General features: G+C 38.3%; 1 protein-coding gene across 3 annotated transcripts in view; it reads left to right on the top strand.

Annotated features, from left to right (window-relative positions):
• The window catches only part of LOC127938466 (ryanodine receptor 3-like), a 79,827-nt gene that overhangs the window by 35,628 nt on the left and 24,716 nt on the right, over positions 1-19,483 (top strand). For all 3 annotated transcript variants that reach the window (XM_052535098.1, XM_052535097.1, XM_052535096.1), the window contains 34 exons: positions 460-563; positions 879-962; positions 1,113-1,272; positions 1,399-1,543; positions 3,294-3,496; positions 3,729-3,903; positions 4,062-4,270; positions 4,363-4,590; positions 4,739-4,899; positions 5,068-5,227; positions 5,678-5,764; positions 5,850-6,076; positions 6,241-7,060; positions 8,323-8,523; positions 9,386-9,488; positions 9,656-9,790; positions 10,953-11,226; positions 11,613-11,727; positions 12,423-12,555; positions 13,946-14,049; positions 14,481-14,616; positions 14,726-14,909; positions 15,068-15,176; positions 15,306-15,426; positions 15,622-15,791; positions 16,102-16,322; positions 16,402-16,492; positions 17,725-17,865; positions 18,344-18,507; positions 18,591-18,669; positions 18,787-18,876; positions 18,991-19,137; positions 19,223-19,282; positions 19,369-19,444. In XM_052535098.1, the coding sequence (XP_052391058.1) occupies positions 460-563; positions 879-962; positions 1,113-1,272; positions 1,399-1,543; positions 3,294-3,496; positions 3,729-3,903; positions 4,062-4,270; positions 4,363-4,590; positions 4,739-4,899; positions 5,068-5,227; positions 5,678-5,764; positions 5,850-6,076; positions 6,241-7,060; positions 8,323-8,523; positions 9,386-9,488; positions 9,656-9,790; positions 10,953-11,226; positions 11,613-11,727; positions 12,423-12,555; positions 13,946-14,049; positions 14,481-14,616; positions 14,726-14,909; positions 15,068-15,176; positions 15,306-15,426; positions 15,622-15,791; positions 16,102-16,322; positions 16,402-16,492; positions 17,725-17,865; positions 18,344-18,507; positions 18,591-18,669; positions 18,787-18,876; positions 18,991-19,137; positions 19,223-19,282; positions 19,369-19,444 (5,617 nt within the window). The remainder of the gene's footprint in view (positions 1-459; positions 564-878; positions 963-1,112; positions 1,273-1,398; positions 1,544-3,293; positions 3,497-3,728; positions 3,904-4,061; positions 4,271-4,362; positions 4,591-4,738; positions 4,900-5,067; positions 5,228-5,677; positions 5,765-5,849; positions 6,077-6,240; positions 7,061-8,322; positions 8,524-9,385; positions 9,489-9,655; positions 9,791-10,952; positions 11,227-11,612; positions 11,728-12,422; positions 12,556-13,945; positions 14,050-14,480; positions 14,617-14,725; positions 14,910-15,067; positions 15,177-15,305; positions 15,427-15,621; positions 15,792-16,101; positions 16,323-16,401; positions 16,493-17,724; positions 17,866-18,343; positions 18,508-18,590; positions 18,670-18,786; positions 18,877-18,990; positions 19,138-19,222; positions 19,283-19,368; positions 19,445-19,483) is intronic.

Raw genomic sequence — 19,483 nt, 5'->3', positions numbered from 1 at the left:
AATATAATAAAACTAAATACTTTTTGGAGTTATGAAGGATGCAGTACTAATCTATAGGTACTCAAGATTAACATGATATTGAGTGAAAACGAGCATTTCACCCCCCCCTTTAAAAGAAATAAACATTTGAAATATATCAGTCTGTGTGTAATGAATGAATATAATATACAAGTTTCACTTTTTGAATGAAATTAGTGAAATAAACTTTTTGATGATATTCTAATTATATGACCAGCACCTGTGTATTGCTGTCCTCAAACTTTTGTACGGTTGTGTATATTAAACATCAGCTACTGTAGTTTAAAAGTTGAAATCAGTCTCCTAGCAGGAGTACAAAATAATAGGCAAATATTAAATATTACTTCTCTGTGAATGTTTTTACTTTTATAAATGTAGTATGAAATGCATTTTGTCGCATTTAGATTACAGATAATTTTTACATATTTGCTCTTTTTCAAGGTCCGAGATGACAACAAGAGACAGCACCCTTGTCTTGTGGACTTCTCTAAACTGCCAGAAACAGAAAAGAATTATAACCTGCAAATGTCAACTGAAACTTTGAAGTGAGTATTACCGCAATGACTTGCAAATAAAAGGCTGTAGATAAGGCCATTATTATTAAAATGCTTATGGTAATGTCAGTAAATACTGATAAGCTGTGGCCGCGGAATTCATTTCATTCCAATAGACTCTCTAGACTCAGCAGTATTTCGATCAAAATACAATAACCAGCTCAATGAGGTGTTGAACAGATTCATTTCTTTTGATAAATATTGCAATGCATTACTTGACACTTCTATTCACTTCTTTCATAAAGTATAGCCCATGGTGTTTTGTTGATCATTTGCTCAGTTTTCTGAAAGTTATTCTCTTTTTAGGACCCTGCTTGCTTTGGGATGCCATGTTGCACAAGTCAATATGAATGCTGAAGACGACCTGAAAAAAATGAAACTCCCCAAGAAGTAAAACCAGCACATATTGAACATCGAAACCAAAATATTTATATTTGAACTATCTGCCCAAATGAAGTTTGATTGACAAGTTTTAATACCATGAAATGTTTGGCCTTTTCTGTCTTAATTCTTTTCTTATTTATATCCTCCTCTTTAAAGCTATATGATGGCAAATGGTTATAAACCTACACCACTGGACCTCTCTGATGTGAAACTGACACCTGGTCTAGAGGTTCTAGTTGATAAACTGGCTGAAAATGCTCATAATGTTTGGGCTAAAGATCGCATAAAACAAGGATGGACCTATGGTATTCAGCAGGTAACAACATCCATGTTCATTATTCATTAGAGATGACATTAGATTTGTCTGTTTTCCCTGAAGCGCATTGACAAATGTGTAAAATGAATACCCTTATTTATCATCTCTTCTGCATTTTATTCAAAGGATTTGAAAAACCGTCGTAATCCTCGTCTGGTGCCATATGCTTTATTAGATGAACGCACTAAGAAATCGAACAGAGACAGTCTTCGAGAGGCCATCCGTACTCTGGTTGGATATGGATATTTCATAGACCCACCTGATCAGGAGAGTGAGTTTAAATGTTTATATATATATATATATATATATATATATATATATATATATATATATATATATATATATATATATATATATATATATATATATATACAGGTCCTCCTAAAAAAAATTTGCATATTGTGATAAAAGTTCATTATTTTCCATAATGTAATGATAAAAATTAAACGTTCATATATTTTAGATTCATTGCACACCAGCTGAAATATTTCAGGTCTTTTATTGTTTTAATACTGATGATTTGGGCATACAGCTCATGAAAACCCAAAATTCCTATCTCAAAAAATTAGCATATCATGAAAAGGTTCTCTAAACAAGCTATTAACCTAATCATCTGAATCAACTAATTAACTCTAAACACCTGCAAAAGATTCCTGAGGCTTTTAAAAACTCCCAGCCTGGTTCATTACTCAAAACCGCAATCATGGGTAAGACTGCTGACCTGACTGCTGTCCAGAAGGCCATCATTGACACCCTCAGGCGAGAGGGTAAGACACAGAAAGAAATTTCTGAACGAATAGGCTGTTCCCAGAGTGCTGTATCAAGGCACCTCAGTGGGAAGTCCGTGGAAAGGAAAAAGTGTGGCAAAAAACGCTGCACAACGAGAAGAGGTGACCGGACCCTGAGGAAGATTGTGGAGAAGGACCGATTCCAGACCTTGGGGGACCTGCAGAAGCAGTGGACTGAGTCTGGAATAGAAAAACATCCAGAGCCACCGTGCACAGGCGTGTGCAGGAAATGGGCTACAGAGAAGCAGCACTGTACTGTTGCCTAGTGGTCCAAAGTACTTTTTTCGGATGAAAGTAAATTTTGCATGTCATTCGGAAATCAAGGTGCCAGAGTCTGGAGGAAGACTGGGGAGAAGGAAATGCGAAAATGCCTGAAGTCCAGTGTCAAGTACCCACAGTCAGTGATGGTCTGGGGTGCCATGTCAGCTGCTGGTGTTGGTCCACTGTGTTTTATCAAGGGCAGGGTCAATGCAGCTAGCTATCAGGAGATTTTGGAGCACTTCAAGCTTCCATCTGCTGAAAAGCTTTGTGGAGATGAAGATTTTGTTTTTCAGCATGACCTGGCACCTGCTCACAGTGCCAAAACCACTGGTAAATTGTTTACTGATCATGGTATTACTGTGCTCAATTGGCCTGCCAACTCTCCTGACCTGAACCCCATAGAGAATCTGTGGGATATTGTGAAGAGAAAGTTGAGAGACGCAAGACCCAACACTCTGGATGAGCTTAAGGCCGCTATCGTAGCATCCTGGGCCTCCATAACACCTCAGCAGTGCCACAGGCTGATTGCCTCCATGCCACGCCGCATTGAAGCAGTCATTTCTGCAAAAGGATTCCAGACCAAGTATTGATTGAATAACTGAACATAATTATTTGAAGGTTGACTTTTTTGTATTAAAAACACTTTTCTTTTATTGGTCGGATGAAATATGCTAATTTTTTTAAATAGGAATTTTGGGTTTTCATGAGCTGTATGCCAAAATCATCAGTATTAAAACAATAAAAGACCTGAAATATTTCAGTTGGTGTGCAATGAATCTAAAATCTATGAAAGTTACATTTTTATCATTACATTATGGAAAATAATGAACTTTTATCACAATATGCTATTTTTTTTAGAAGGACCTGTGTGTGTATATATATATATATATATATATATATATATATATAGAAAATTATAAGTGTTCATATTTTTCCCTTTCCTAAAATTTCACCTATTTTCCAATTCTGTAGCTGCTCACACAGAGAAGGAAGGCATTGAATCCTTCCGTCTCTTCCGTGTGGAGAAGACCTTCGCTGTGAAGACAGGAAAGTGGTATTTTGAGTTTGAGGCGCTCACCGGAGGTGACATGCGGGTGGGTTGGGCACGGCCCGGATGCAGACCTGATAAAGAACTGGGACTAGATGACCAGTCCTTCGTCTTTGATGGCTACAGGGTGATTATGTGATACTGTCACGTTGGTCTATTTTGTTTTATGCTGGACAAGTTACAAACAGAGGAGTTAAAAAATTCAGTCTGGACTCAAAGACTTTTAAAATGTATAGAACATAATAGAAGAAAATAGAATAGAACATAATAGAAGTATATTCTGTTTATTCTAAAGAATAATGTTTTCTAATATTGTTTTAGTCAATGATACATGATTTGAATCTAAAAATTGCTTCCAGGGCCGACGGGTTCATATGGGCAGTCATTTCTTTGGGAGGAATTGGAATAAAGGAGATGTGGTGGGCTGCATGATCAACATGGAGGACAAATCCATGATATTCACCCTGAATGGAGAGATCTTAATTACCAACAAGGGCTCCGAGCTCTGCTTTGCCGACTTTGAAACTGAAGATGGTAAACAGACAGGTTTCATCATAAACACAAAGCATCTGTAATATATTATACATATAGATAGGAAAATCACTTATTATCAAAATGAAAGTAAAGGAACAAAGACATTTTATTTTTTTTTATTGATACAAATTGATACACACTGACCTTTGTCACCATAGGATTCATCCCAGTGTGCAGCCTGGGTCTTTCCCAAATTGGCCGCATGAATTTAGGAAAAGACGCTAGTACTTTTAAGTACTACACTATGTGTGGCCTCCAGGAAGGCTTTGAACCCTTTGCTGTCAACATGAATCGAGAGGTCACCATGTGGTTCAGCAAACGCCTGCCTACATTTTTTAATGTACCAGAGGACCATCCCCATATTGAGGTACATATAGAGGTTGTGAATTACTGTATCTCTTTTTACTTTCTTGAAAAATACTAGGATGGATTCTGTAAACTGCATCTTTTTTTCTTTAGGTTACTAGAATAGATGGGACTGTGGACACACCTCCATGTCTAAAGGTAACACACAAGACATATGGGACCCAGACCAGCAATGATGACATGGTCTGTTGTCGTCTAAGCATGCCTGTTGAGTTCTACTCTGGCCTTCGGAAGACAACTGATATCAATGAGGTGATCGCTGAGGACCAAAGAGCCAAGAAGGATGATGGAGGCAAGATTGATTGTGGCAGCATTACAAAGGTAAAAAAAAAAAGATTAAAAAAAAGAAGAAAAAAAACAAACAAACACTAATTATTAACACTCCTCACTTTGTAAAAGCTAACATTTGAGAACAATACAAGAACCTTAATATTGTACTCATTTGACTTTTGATGTATTTGTGCTTAAGCACTTTTATTCTGTGAGAGTGTTTGCTGGACAAGATCCATCATCCGTTTGGGTGGGCTGGGTGACCCCAGACTACCACTACTACAGCAAGTACTTCAGCCTCGGTACAGTTCGCACCGTCACTGTCACACTGGGAGATGAGCGGGGACGTGTTCACGAGAGGTCAGTTCCAAACACTGGTTCACACTTCCAAAAGAAACCCCAATATTTGAGACTACTGTCGTTTTCACGCAGCTATTTTCACCGTACTCCAACATAGATCCCAGACATATTGGAAATTTCTTCTGACTGAATCTGTCTGTTGTCTTTTTGTCATCTCTTTTAATTCAGTGTGAGGAGGAGTAATTGTTACATGGTCTGCGCTGGTGATGTTGTCAGCGGCTCCACAGGCCGTAGTAACACTGATCTGGAGATCGGCTGCTGCATAGACCTGGCCTCAGGCCTGGTGTCATTCACTGCCAATGGGAGAGATCTGCCTACTGCATACCAGGTAATTTCAACTCCTAACAATACATACATACTACTCTTTTCACAATGTATGGATATAGATGCTTGCATATTCAGATGATCACTTGTTGCGTTTTTAGTTAATTCCAATCTAATTTTCTTTTTGGGCAAATTATAAGGGGTTTTATTTCAATGAAAAGTAAAGCATGTGGAAAGTAATTCCCAAGTTTGGTTTGACTGAGACTTTCTACAGAGCTGATTATGGCTAGCGCAATGTAGCTTTAATTAAGCTCTATGCTTTTCTATTCTTAGTTTGCCTAAGGCTCTAATTTTAAATCAGACTCACAATAGCAAATATTTAAAAGGCTGTATCATGTCTGAGCAGTCTGGATTTAAATTGATCCTAAGTTGAGTGCAACACTTGCTTGTCCAAGTAGAGCAAAAGTAAACCTATCAGAATAGACTTCATATGGTTTCTTCTGCGTTATCTTAGGTTGAGCCTAACACGAAGCTCTTCCCTGCTGTGTTTGTTCAACCCACGAGTCCCAACCTCTTCCAGTTTGAGTTTCCAAAAATCCCAGTAAGTCTATACAATGAATGTTTTAAAGTTCCTCCATTTCACACATTATAATTCACTGACATTGTCTGCATAAATCCTCACATAGGATGCAATGCCCCTGTCTTCGGCCATCTTTAAGAGTTTACAAAGAAACCCAGAGCCCCAGTGTCCTCCTCGGCTGGATGTGCAGACACTTGTGTCTGTGCTGTGGAGCAGAATGCCCAACACCTTCCTGACGGTGGAGGTGGCCCGTGTGAGTGAAAGGCATGGCTGGGTGGTGCAGTGTCTAGAGCCCTTGCAGATGATGGCTGTTCATATACCAGAGGAGAACAGGTGATGCATAACTTAATCTGTTTTTCACAGGCAGTGACTGGCAACTTTGTGATCCTTGAAATGTGACCTTACATTGAAATAAAACCCCTTAAGTGCTCATTTGGCTCCAATGCCTGCAGGCTTGAATGAAGATCTTAACCTACTTTCTGTTTGCCACACCATAGGTGTATCGACATCATGGAACTATCAGAAAATGAAGATCTACGGCAGTTCCACTATCACACTTTAAAGCTCTTCTGCGCCCTATGTGCCCTGGGCAACACCCGCGTTGCTCATGCCCTCTGTAGCCATCTTGACCAATCGCAGCTCTTATACACCATTGATAACCAGTACCTGACTGGTCAACTGCGTGAAGGCTTTTACGATGTCCTCATCAGCATCCACCTGGAGACGGCCAAAGAGGCCCATTTCATGATGAACAACGAGTTTATAATCCCAGTAACAGAAGAGACGAGGAGCATCCGCCTCTTCCCTGACGACTCTAAGCGTCACTCTCTTCCTGGCGTAGGCTTGAGCACTTCACTTGCCCCTCATTTCAACTTCACCCCTCCGTGTTTCATTACCCCCAAGCGCGATCAGCCTCTCTTCAGCCCACAGATCCCCCTGGGTATCCTGAAGGAGAAAGCCATGAGCATGCTTACGGAAGCGGTGCAGGGTGGAGGCGCCCACATTCGAGATCCTGTGGGTGGAAGCGTTGAGTATCAGTTTGTGCCGATTCTCAAGTTGATTGGCACCCTGCTGATAATGGGGGCGCTGACCAGTGAAGAGGTAAGGACCATCCTGCTTCTCATTGACCCCAGTGTGTTTGGGGACCGTAAGGAGGAGGAGGAACAGACAGCAGTGGCAGAAAAGGGAGCCGAGAAAGAGGAGGCAACCAGTAATGAAGAGAAGGCTGTGGAGGCTGGGGAGGAAGAGAGTAAAGAGGCCAAGCAGCCTTCTAAGGGTCTCCTGGAGAAAAGCTTGCCTGAATCAGTCAAACGGCAGGTGAGTAACTTGTTATCTTATTGATTATGATCTGTCATTTGCATTCATATTATTTTGCAATTTATGTCCATATTGTGGTTAAGGCGTAAGGTAAAGTTTACAAGTTCTTCTGTGATTAGATTATGCTTGCTTTTGACTTACTGATAAATTTAGACAGAAATGTAATGCATTTTATTCATTTTTTATTATATCATTAATAACTCATTAAAAACTTTTTTTTTTAAGTAAGGAATAAAAAATATAATGATGATGTTGTAATTACCATAATTACTAGATGACCTGAATGTTCTGCAAGGAACTGTTCACATCCTCAATATTGGAATAATCCATTTCTATGCGCTTGTTGTTTGTCGTTTCTCCAATCAAAAATAAAGACATGGTTTTAATGTGTACATGGCACAATGCAATGCGTATAAAGACAGTATAAGTCATAATAATCCCTAATTATGTCCCCACTGGATGCAACAAATGGCTCAGTTGTAATGGGTTTTCTTGTTTTTGTCTTGTCTCGCCGGTGTTCTGACCAGAACACACATCACAGTAGGACAATGGGCGTAAAATTTCCACACGCTTGAGGCATTAGGCCAATCACAAAGCACTGGATAGTTGTATTTACAGTATTTGGAAAACAACGTGTTTTTTAACCTTAAACTGCATAAACACATTTCAGTACCCCAAATAATGTTCTTTATAGCAACATCATATGATCCCTTTAAGAGTAGTCATTTATTGGACTTGTTAAACAGAAAAAAAAGTAACATTTTACTGCAGAAACTGCTGCCATTTTGAGTTGTTGAGTTTCTGCATGATGACACAGCAGTCAGGTGGTACAGAACAAGTCGGAGTGTAAAAGTCGTAATTATGAGTTCTACAAGTCAGAATCTGGATGTTACAGTAATTTCATGATAATGGATACCTTATAATTTCACCCAACTTTATTTGGACATGCACATTGTTTAAGTGCAGTGAATATCGTAAATCCCAAAGTATTGATTAATATGGCAGTGGTCTTATACAGATTTCTGGAAATCAAAATATTGGCGTAATTTGTATATTCCAATCAGTTAAGTGCATTTGATTTGAGTATGAATGAGTATGTGAACTATAAAATCTTCCTGTGGAGGTTTATATTTCCAACAAATTTTTTTTACCTTTAACCTCAACTGTACCTCTAAACAACATTACAGAGATAAGTGTGTTTTCTTTACTGAATATATGGGTTCTTACGAGTGATTTTGTGTAATTGTTTGTTTGTTGTGCAGATGTGTGAACTGCTGCACTATTTCTGTGACTGTGAGCTGAAGCAGCGCATTGAGGCTATAGTGGCCTTCTCAGATGAATTTGTGTCCAAGCTGCAATACAATCAGAAGTTCCGCTACAACGAGTTGATGCTAGCCCTCAACATGTCAGCTGCTGTCACTGCCAAGAAGACAAGAGAGTTTCGCTCACCTCCCCAAGAGCAGGTAAGCCTTCTTCATAGACTCACATAAAGCTTCATTCCTCATAGATCTCAGAATGTCCAGAAAAGACCTTTAGTGACACTTGAACACTTTAATGAAAGACGCCTCTATCTGTCTTGACCACATGCACCTCATAATGTGATTTGCTTCATTTTTTCTTTTGTATAATTCCAAATATATGTGGATTTATTACAAAAAAAATCACACATTTTGCTGACAGAGTAATGTTTCTCCTGCTGTCGCTGTTACTACTAATTTCTGTATGCAAACTACATCCTTTTGAATGGAAGTGAGAAAACAAACACCTTGGCCTCAGAACAGATACTTGACTTTTATTTGAAAATGCACAACAGTACTACCAATAAACCTGTGCCAAGGTTTTGTCTTGTTGTCTTTTGATTTGTGCTGAGCACAGCTTTAAGACTAAGTCAGAGTGGACTTTTCCCAGAATTATTCATGTTTATTTTTTTAATTAAACCACTGTTTCGCTAACTTAGAAGATGCATCTTTTGCACCCACTCCATTTTTTTCCTGCTTGGCAGAACAGTTCTGCCAAGAACTGTTTTAAATGCACACCACATCTACTAACTGAGAAAACCCCGTGTAGTTTAGCTCATGTGGCCATCGCAAGCTCATGTCAGAAATAAACTGGTCTGTGTCTTTAACAAGTGCAATAGAAAGGTTTCTTACAGATACATCTGATTTCCATTAGAATGTTATATAACTTCTGTAAAAGGTTGGGGTTATGAAATCTATATTTCATGTTCCATCATATAAAAAATAAAGATATCAGATTATTTCTCAGTTTTGGTTTCCTCAAGCAGCATATATATATTATAATTGTTTTTATTTATTATAATTGCAGATAAATATGTTGCTGAACTTCAGTGCTGGTGATGATTGCACCTGCCCTGAGGAGCTGCAAGAGGAGCTTCAAAGCTTTCATGATGACCTGCGACTCCACTGTGGTATATGTTTATCCATTCTTTCTATTGTTTACCTCCAGTCTCACCCTATTTATCACTAAATTCGAGTTCTTTAAATGCAAGTTTAAATTGCCAACCTACAGCCTGTTCTGCCTAATTGAAAAATAACACAAATAATCAGATACAGTCATCTTTGCATATATACACAGGCATCCCTATGGAGGAGGAAGAGGAGGAGCAGGACACATCTCTTAAAGGCCGCCTAATGTCCCTGGTATACAAGATTAAAGGTCGCCCCCAAAAAACGGAGGAAAAACCAACAGAGCAAGAACAGGCTGCTCCCAGTAAGGCTTGTGACAAAAAAGATTCTTCAGTGGTTTTTTATTTGTTACTGTTTATTATGCATTTTGTTCTGCTGTATCTGGCTACAAAGACTCTATTGAGGGCCAGAACATTCTAAACCAAGCTGTGCAAACATAAAAAAAAAAAAACCTTGCAAGTTATTAAGTAAAACATACATTATTTAACTTACCAAATGTGTTTAAAGTTTAGCTGCACTCCCAAAGAAGTAGATCAAAATTAGTACTAAAATGCTATGAAAAATATTTCATAAATCATGACCTAAATGTTGTTAAGTAGATGTATTTTCATTAAGGAGGGCAATGCCTTTGTCAATCAACCAATCAATTAATCAATCAACAAAAAGATAGCTAAACATAAATGTTTTTTCTATTAACAACAGTTATAATGTATGACTTGGTGTCAATAAACATGGAAAAATATTATGGCATTAATTACTTGTTGAAACCATGTAAACATCAAATGGAAAATACATTAACATTAGGCAAAAAATGTTTTTACCGACATACTATTTTTATTAAGTTATATATTTTAGTCCTAACAGTAAAAAATAAATTGATAAACCCATGATCAAAAACATTAATTGTACTGTGCCTGTTTTATTAATCTTCTGAAATAAAAAGAAAGTTATGAGCTCCAAATCTGCAACAAAAAAAGGGGTATTAAAATGGCTAGAGCATTAACATAGACTTTAATCATATTACCAGCCACGGGAGGAAAGGTACATATTAAAATGGATGTAATCTGTAGATGCTGTATAAAAAGCACCAGTGCTGCACTCTCTTGATGAGAGAAGTATGTGATTAGAGCAGCTATTCTAAGAACAGCACACAGGGCAATTTGTGAATAGAAAATATTAATAGATGTAAACGACATACAGTACACTAATAGTCCTAACACATGACTAGAGCAAAGGTTTGAAAACTCTTCTACATGAGGGGCCATTTTTAGTTTAATATTAGTAATCACTGTTCCAGATCACCTTAATCATTTATTAATATTACTATGCTTTATGCAATATAATACAATACAGCAGTTATAACACTAATCTGTATTCAGTGCCTCAGTATCTGCAAAAATCTAATTAAGAATGACTAAAGGAAAAAATTTTTTTTATCTCACTCTACCTGCTTTTGTCTCCTTCAGCCAACTTGAAGGAGCTGATATCACAAACTATGGTCACCTGGGCACAGGAGTGCAAGATCCAAGACCCGGCACTGGTCCGCAGCATGTTCAGCCTTTTGAGAAGGCAGTATGATGGCATCGGTGAGCTGCTCAGGGCCTTGAGGAAGAGCTACACTGTCAGTGACAAGTCTGTAGAGGACGCGATCAACCTGCTGGCCTCGCTGGGCCAGATCCGCTCACTACTTAGCGTCCGCATGGGAGAAGAGGAGGGCCAGCTCATGATTGATGGCCTGGGGTAAAATTTCATCTTCCAGACTTATCTTCCTACATCCTGCTAGGGAAATAGATTTATCTATACCATACCATTATTGTTATTGGTCAGTATTTTACTGTGCATCATCATTTCTTCTATTTGTACATTTAGATTGCGCTTGCCATCATCTAATTCTCACGCTCTCACTGTTTAAGTTGACATTTATACAGACAAAATAGTAAAAAAAAAAAAAAAAAAAAATATATATATATATATATATATATATATATATATATATATATATATATATATATATATATATATATATATATATATATATATATATATATATATATATATATATATCAACCATTGTCTGACATCCTCTGCTACATCCTCTAAAGTGTTTGTCTTATTCTTTCACTCAGGGACATCATGAACAACAAAGTGTTTTACCAGCATCCAAATCTGATGCGTGTTCTTGGCATGCATGAGACAGTAATGGAGGTCATGGTCAATGTGCTGGGGGGAGACAAGAATAAGGTACTCTTTTGAGCCATACTTTGGATAAGTGTCTACTAAATGCACAAATGTAAATGTGTAGACTTTAGATAGATGTTTATGATCGTAAGATCCCATGACTCAATTGGACACTTGTGCATCCAAGCCGATCCCTTCTCATCCAAACCTTCTTAAAATAAACACCGTATCTAGAGGGATATCACATAATACATGGGAAGATAAAGTAGCTACGGTGCGTCATGTCTAACAGCTTAATACCTCCTTATGCATTAGGGGTGGCAATAGGGCGAAAGCTAAGACAAGAACAGCAGGAATGGGTCACTTCTCATTCCAGTCCTTTTTGAGGTTTGTCGGTTGTCTACTATGACACTGACTATGCCAGATATGACATTGCCACAGTGTCTCTCATTTCTGCTTGGCAGCCTCATTAAACAGGTCTCACGCAATGGGATGTGGGTCCCAGACATTTAGGGTCACCATATTCCCTGTTCAGATTAAGTACACAACATAGAGGCTTGTATTAACTGTGGAGCCTCACGTCTCATATTTCAGTCTGTCTGGGGGGGTTCTTTCGATATCTAGAGTATGTTACATTACACACATTTAGCCACCGTGTGAGGACACGCATGTGAAAAAGGTGAAAGATTAATTTGAAGTGTGAAGGAAACGATCTCCGTCTGTGCAGAGGTGAAATGAATGCTGTTTTTAACTCTCAGGAGATTGCCTTCCCCAAGATGGTGGCCAGCTGTTGTCGCTTTCTGTGCTACTTCTGTCGCATCAGCCGTCAGAACCAGAAGGCTATGTTTGACCACCTGAGCTACCTCCTGGAGAACAGCAGTGTGGGGCTGGGTAATCACACACTCAAACACACACACAGTTCTTCAGGGATGCAGATCAGGCAGGGCTGAATCACACTGTGTGTTGCCATGTCTGCTTATCAAAGTGCCAGTTTGTTTATTTTATTGTCTTTTTTTACTTACCGGTATTTTACAAACACACTCACGTATTTGAGTTTTCTAATTCTAGCTGTGGGCACAAAAAAAAGAGATATGGCGCACATACGTACACTGCAGAGAACAGCAACTTAAAGAGGAAAGACAAAAGTTGTGTTACATACCCTATAAAAATTGGGTAGTTACACCCCTGTGTTATGTATAAATAATGTATTAATGCACAGAAGCACACACTTTTCTTTCCCCATAGCCATGCATTTATGCAGGAGAGATTAAGGATTTACCATTCAAAAGATTGGGGTCTGTAATATTTTTTAATGATTTTGAAGTCTCATATGCTCACAGAAGCTTTTAATAAAATTAAATATGAATATATTTCAAAATTCAATGTATTCCTGAGATTGTAAAGCTACATTTTCATCAGTCATTAATCCAGTCACATGCTCCTTCAAAGAATATTTATATATATATATTTATTTTTTAAATGGAAATTATTTCTAACATTAGAAATGATTTTACTGTCACTTTTTATCAGCTGAATACATCCTTTCTTTAAAAAAATCCATAAACCTTCCTTATTTCAATCCATAAACACCTTCCTGATAACAAAACCATTGCTAATGTTGGTTGGGAAAGTCATTTATGTTAGGCTTGTTGCATAAGATCAGATAGCTTGTTTTTAGAGCGAGATCTGGCAACCCTGCACAGTGCGCTGTTTTGACTGTGAATAATAGCTTGTGCATCTAAGAGCACCTGACTCTGCAGGAGTGGTTTCCTATAACAGCACATTAATGAGCAGCTGAGAGCCCACTCACCCCTTTATACTGTAGGCCTTATCAGCCCCAGATCAATGACAGGACAGGACAGATCAGATGAAGATAAGGCCGTATCCACAGATGTAGACAGTTTGTTGCATAGATAGTGTTATGCAGCTACAGTTTATTATTATTATTATCATTATTACAGCTGATTGGTATGTGCAAAGCAGCAGAATTTTGTAATCAGAAATCCAACCAAATATGCTGAAATGTATGGTTGTAAACAATAATTAATACAAATTATTTACATAAACTGGGGAACGATTATAACTCTTTATAATTCCTTAACTGAAGATGACTATTTCTATACGTTTAAAACATAGCATATTATAACATGGACAAGAGGAAGGGAAACCTACTGTAGTTGGAAAAAAATGAAAGACTGCCATCTGTTGGTGATTTGCCTTATTAAAAATCTGCTGTCCCTATTGGTCATATGGAAATAATCTTGGTTTCCTATTTCTCTAGCATGCCCAGCCATGAGAGGCTCCACACCTTTAGATGTGGCTGCTTCCTCTGTTATGGACAACAACAGTTTAGCTCTGGCACTTGAAGAACCTGATCTAGAGAAGGTAACAGTTCAGTAACAGCACAGCATCATCTCTACATGACAGAGCCTAATACAATTCTTTAATATTACAATTGATTTATATAGAAGATATATAGAAAAAGATGACATTTTGATCCTTTATAACTTGAAGGAATATGCCTTATCCTGTGTGTGCCATAATTCTGGATGAAAAACAACAACCGCAGCAGCAACAATTCAGGCACCCTAAATAAACTTGTGATGGTATATTTTCGATTGAGGTAGAAAAGTTGTGACAGTCACTGAGTTTTTACTAGAGCGTCGTAAGATTAAAAAGCCATGTGGATCAAGCTATGGTAATAGATGTATTGTGTTGTAATACCTTATAAAGTTACTTTGTTGAATGGTTGCCAAATAAATTTAAGCCAAACTTTAGTGCCATTAATTTTGGACCCTGTCCATGTGTGTTTTCAGGTGGTGACATATCTGGCAGGCTGCGGCTTACAGAACTGCCCAATGCTCATTGCTAGGGGATACCCAGATATCGGCTGGAACCCAATAGAAGGAGAACGCTATCTGTCCTTCCTACGGTTTGCTGTCTTTGTTAATGGTTAGTCCACTTTACCACAAATATGAGTTTTCATTGTTTTGTGTCTTGGTTAATGGAAAACAATTAATTCATAATAATTCAGGTTGTTTTTTTTATTATTATTGTGTAGGTGAAAGTGTTGAAGAGAACGCTAATGTAGTGGTGAAGCTTTTGATCAGGCGTCCGGAGTGCTTTGGACCTGCTCTCAGAGGAGAGGGAGGGCAAGGTTTACTCGCTGCCATGAAGGAAGCCATCAAAATCTCAGAAGATCCTACTTTAGATCTGCCAAATTTACCCGAGGGGGCTGCACCCACGTAAGACTACTGAATTCTTCCCTCAAATGCTCCGTTTTATGTTAGGTGTTGAGTTGGAAAGTTGAGTTGTAGTTTGAGATGTCCTACCACCCCACGCTTTGACTCAGGATTGAGCGAGCATGACTTAAAATAAGAATGTTCACTCTTTGTTTTGACAGCATCGGAGAGGATGAAGAGGAGGAGGAGGTCGCCCACATGGGCAACTCTATTATGTCCTTCTACTCAGCCCTTATTGATCTTCTGGGTCGCTGTGCACCTGAGATGCATGTGAGTGCTCATTTCTGCCACATTTTATTGATCTACAAAGCTAGGGGCAAAACGTTAAATTTCCTTCAGTATAATGCTGTTGCACTGTACATGGCTTCACTTTAATATTATACCAATGCTGTTTTACAGCTTATAAACAAAGGCAAAGGTGAAGCACTGCGTATCCGGGCCATCCTCCGTTCCTTAGTTCCCACTAATGATTTGGTTGGAATTATCAGTATTCCACTCAAAATGCCGGTCGTCAATAAAGGTTTGTACATGTTACTAGGTGCCTTTGAAAGAGTCTGAAGACATAATCTCTGAAAGCCTTTCTGTGCCTAAGATTGATTGATGCTGTTACTCTGTCAATGTCATCTTCATCCCGACGTGTTTCATTATCTGTGCTCCTCATTCCGCAGTCATTATAACCCTAATGTCATTTTGTTTAACTCTTGTGTTTGGTTAGATGGCACTGTGACAGAGCCAGATATGAATGCCAGTTTCTGTCCGGAGCACAAGGCACCCATGGTGCTTTTCCTGGACCGTGTCTATGGTATTGACGACCAAAGCTTCTTGATGCACCTGCTGGAGGTGGGCTTCCTGCCAGATCTGCGAGCCTCAGCCTCCCTGGACTCAGTAAGTGTGCTTTGCAAAGCAAAAAAGAGAAAAGTCACAGACATAAATTTATCATGCTTTGTGTGAAAAAGCCCAGAATGTTCATGTAATGCCAACCATTTAATACAGTGATTCAGTAAAGGCAAAAAGTAGACACTGAATGAATATCGAAAGGATTTAATTTAGCTATAAAATTAAGAATGTATTTCGTGATTTTGTATTATTAAAGTTTTCTCTTTTTTAATTTGTTTTAATTTAATCATTATAAAAATGTATGCATTCAACTTATTTCCATGATGATTTGTTTTTCATGTTAATCTGCATCCATCAGGAGGTGCTCAGATCCACAGAGACAGCGCTGGCCATGAACCGCTACATTGGATCCGCAGTGCTCCCTCTGTTGACCCGCTGTGCTCATCTATTCGCTCACACTGAGCACTATGCAATGCTCGTTGACACCACGCTGCACACTATCTATCGCCTCTCAAAGGGCCGATCACTCACCAAGGCCCAGAGAGATGCTATTGATGAATGTCTACTGGCCATCTGCATGTAAATACCACTTGAAATTGATTAGAAATTGCTGGAATGTAGGTTAGGTATCATCTGATGTTATTTATACTTCCTCCAGGCATCTGCGGCCATCAATGCTACAGCAGCTGTTGCGTCGTCTTGTATTTGATGTTCCCCAGCTTACAGAGTACTGCAAGATGCCCATTAAGGTGAGTTTGTGAACAGTAAATGTAAGTTCACCACTATTCAAAAGTTTGGGTTGGTAAGATTTTTAAAAGTTTTTTATGTTCACCAAGACTGCATTTATTTGATCAGTATACAGTAAAGACGCTATGATTGTGAAATATTATTAGGATTTGAAATAACTGTTTTGAATGTCATTTCTTCCTGTGATAGCAAAGTCTTCAGTTTCACAGTGAACCCCCCCCCCCCCCCCCCCCAGAAATATTTCTAATTTCTTTATTTAATTCTCAAGAACCATTTATTATGGTTATCGAGTTGTGCTGCATAATATTTTTGTGGCAACCCTGATAATTTTTTTTTCAGGATTCTTTGATTAATAGAAAGTTCAAAAGAGCAGAATTTATTTGGAAGTATAAATAGTCACTTTTGCTCAATTTAATGCATCCTTGCTAAATAAAATAAATAATTTATTTCAAAAACCAAAAACATACTTACCCTTAATGGTAGTCTACATTTCCTCCATATTACCCGTTGGTTACATTATTTATTTTAATAAGAACATTAGAGACAAATTAACTAAACAGTTGTGCTTTTACTGTGGTGCTTTTAATGTCATAAAAAAAAAAACCACACAAGATATATTCCATGTGATTTATGTTTAGGATATATTTTGTGAGTGCGTTTGCACCGTTACCTACCTAATTTGCTAAATTATTTTCATGGAGCAGGTGCTAAAACAACACAGACAGCTTGTGCAAACGCACAGCAATAACAGGACACACATCATCCTTGTTGAAAAGTATGTTTCATTACAGTGAGGTCACTCGGTTTGTAGTTATAACTTCTGTGTTTTGACAGCTTTACACACTGTACACACTCACAGAGCATCTGGATTGCACATTACCTGATGCAACTGTCACCATGAGCCATCACAAATCCTTTCCTCATGATCCTTTGATAGGCAGGTGTGAGCAGTTTGTACTCTCCTCACAGTTTCAGCACCTTGTCTCTCTGCTGGCAGCTGTCTCACCCCGTCATAATCACCCTACTATAGGGCAGGGTTATCAGAAGAGGACTTGGCAGAACTGACACCTTTAAATAATATTTCAGACATGTGAACCAAGAAAATCCAAGTATAAAATCAATCTTTATTCTAGATAATGAGGGATGTTTTAACACAATCTGTCTGAAGAGTATGATTTAAAGTATCCTGAATGTTGACAGCTCAATCCACATCTTAATCTGTTTACCCCTCCAGCTTTTGACCAATCACTATGAACAGAACTGGAAGTACTACTGTCTGCCGACAGGCCTGGGCAGCTATGGCATGGCAACAGAGGAGGAACTCCACCTCACCAAGAAACTCTTCTGGGGACTTTTCGATGCTCTTTCTCAAAAGGTACAAAACATACTTCAGTATAAATTTGGGATGTCAGTTAAGCAATCAATGTATTCAAAATAATTGCTTTTTATTAACTGCTTTTTTTTTTTAATTGCTTACTCTCATGTCATTGCAAATCTGTATTTATTTTTTGTCCATTCCAAACTGTTGCATTGACAGTCTTCAAAATATCTGCTTTTGTCATTTATAATGACACAGAGATGAAATGTTTGGGTAAATTAGCCCTTTAACTCAATTGATCACAAATATCAATATCTGCTGTAAAAACCAAAACAAAAAATTAAGATAATTCAAAAACTATATCATTACGTTTGATGATTGTGACACAATAATGAATTGAATGTGTCTGATGTATTGTTTAATTGTCGGTCAGGGTAGAGTACACATTTGTGGTCATTGCATCAGGTCTCACTGTACGCAGTATTTTTTTAAATCGTACTTCATTAAGTCATTCAATACATTGTCTATTTTGCAGAAATATGATGCAGAGCTTTTCAAAATGGCCATGCCATGTCTTAGTGCCATAGCTGGTGCCATACCACCTGACTACGTCGACTCCAGTCCAGGTTCCACATTAGTTAAGCAGGCCTCTGTGGATGCGCAAGGCAACTTTGACCCCCAGCCAATTAACACTGCTAAGTAAGTACCACTGAAACACTGAAACCACATGTAGAAATCCTTCCATCTGATCTGGACTCCATGCTATACTGTTTGTCTTACAGCATCTCGCTGCCCGAAAAGCTAGATTACATTGCAAGCAAGTTTGCTGAGCATTCCCATGAGAAATGGTCCTCTGAGAAGGTTGGACATGGTTAAAACTCATCCCATTAATCTTGCACATATTATTCTGCCACTCGATGTCTACTTCTGTTGAATTAGATGAAGCATGACTGCTTGTTTTATCTTGTATGGCGATAGATCACTCTTGGCTGGACTGTGGGAGATAGAGTAGATGACAAAGCTAAGACTCATCCACTGCTGAAACCGTACAAAGCACTGAGTGAAAAGGTATCAAATCCATCAAACCCAAATCACGTTCTTCCTTATTGACTTTTGTCTCTAACACCAATGCAGTTTTCAAAGGATGAATTTTAATCTATTTAAATCCATCGCTGTGCATAGGAAAGGGAGAGTTACCGCTGTCCTGTGAAAGAGACTCTAAAGAGCATGTTAGCAATGGGATGGAATATTGAGAGGACCAAAGAAGGAGAGGCCATGTTCAAGCAAAGGGAAACCGAGAAACAGCGCAAGATATCAGAGTCCTCACAGGTAATATTAATCAGGAGGAAGGTGTTTATTTCTTTGTAGTGTCTGTCATAGTGCATTTAGCACATTGTCTGTTTTTCACTTAAAGGGTGAGTTTATTCCAGCCCCACAAGATTTGGAAAATGTTATTCTATCAAGAGAACTACAGGCAAGTACAAATCGAATTGTTGTGAACAATGCATATTTCATATACTGTGTATTAAATCTTTATTTTCAATTAAATCATTTCAACAGGCGATGGTTGAAACAGTTGCAGAAAATTACCACAACATTTGGGCAAAGAAGAAGAAAAAGGAACTTGACAGTAAAGGTGAAGCTTTTCTCCTGGAAACTGTCTGTTTGGTTCAAT

Source organism: Carassius gibelio, chromosome A20 (genome assembly GCF_023724105.1).
Source record: "Carassius gibelio isolate Cgi1373 ecotype wild population from Czech Republic chromosome A20, carGib1.2-hapl.c, whole genome shotgun sequence".
In the NCBI taxonomy this organism is placed as follows: domain Eukaryota; kingdom Metazoa; phylum Chordata; class Actinopteri; order Cypriniformes; family Cyprinidae; genus Carassius; species Carassius gibelio.
The sequence above is the reverse complement of the archived record's forward strand: the minus strand, read 5'-3'. Positions and strand labels throughout refer to the sequence as shown.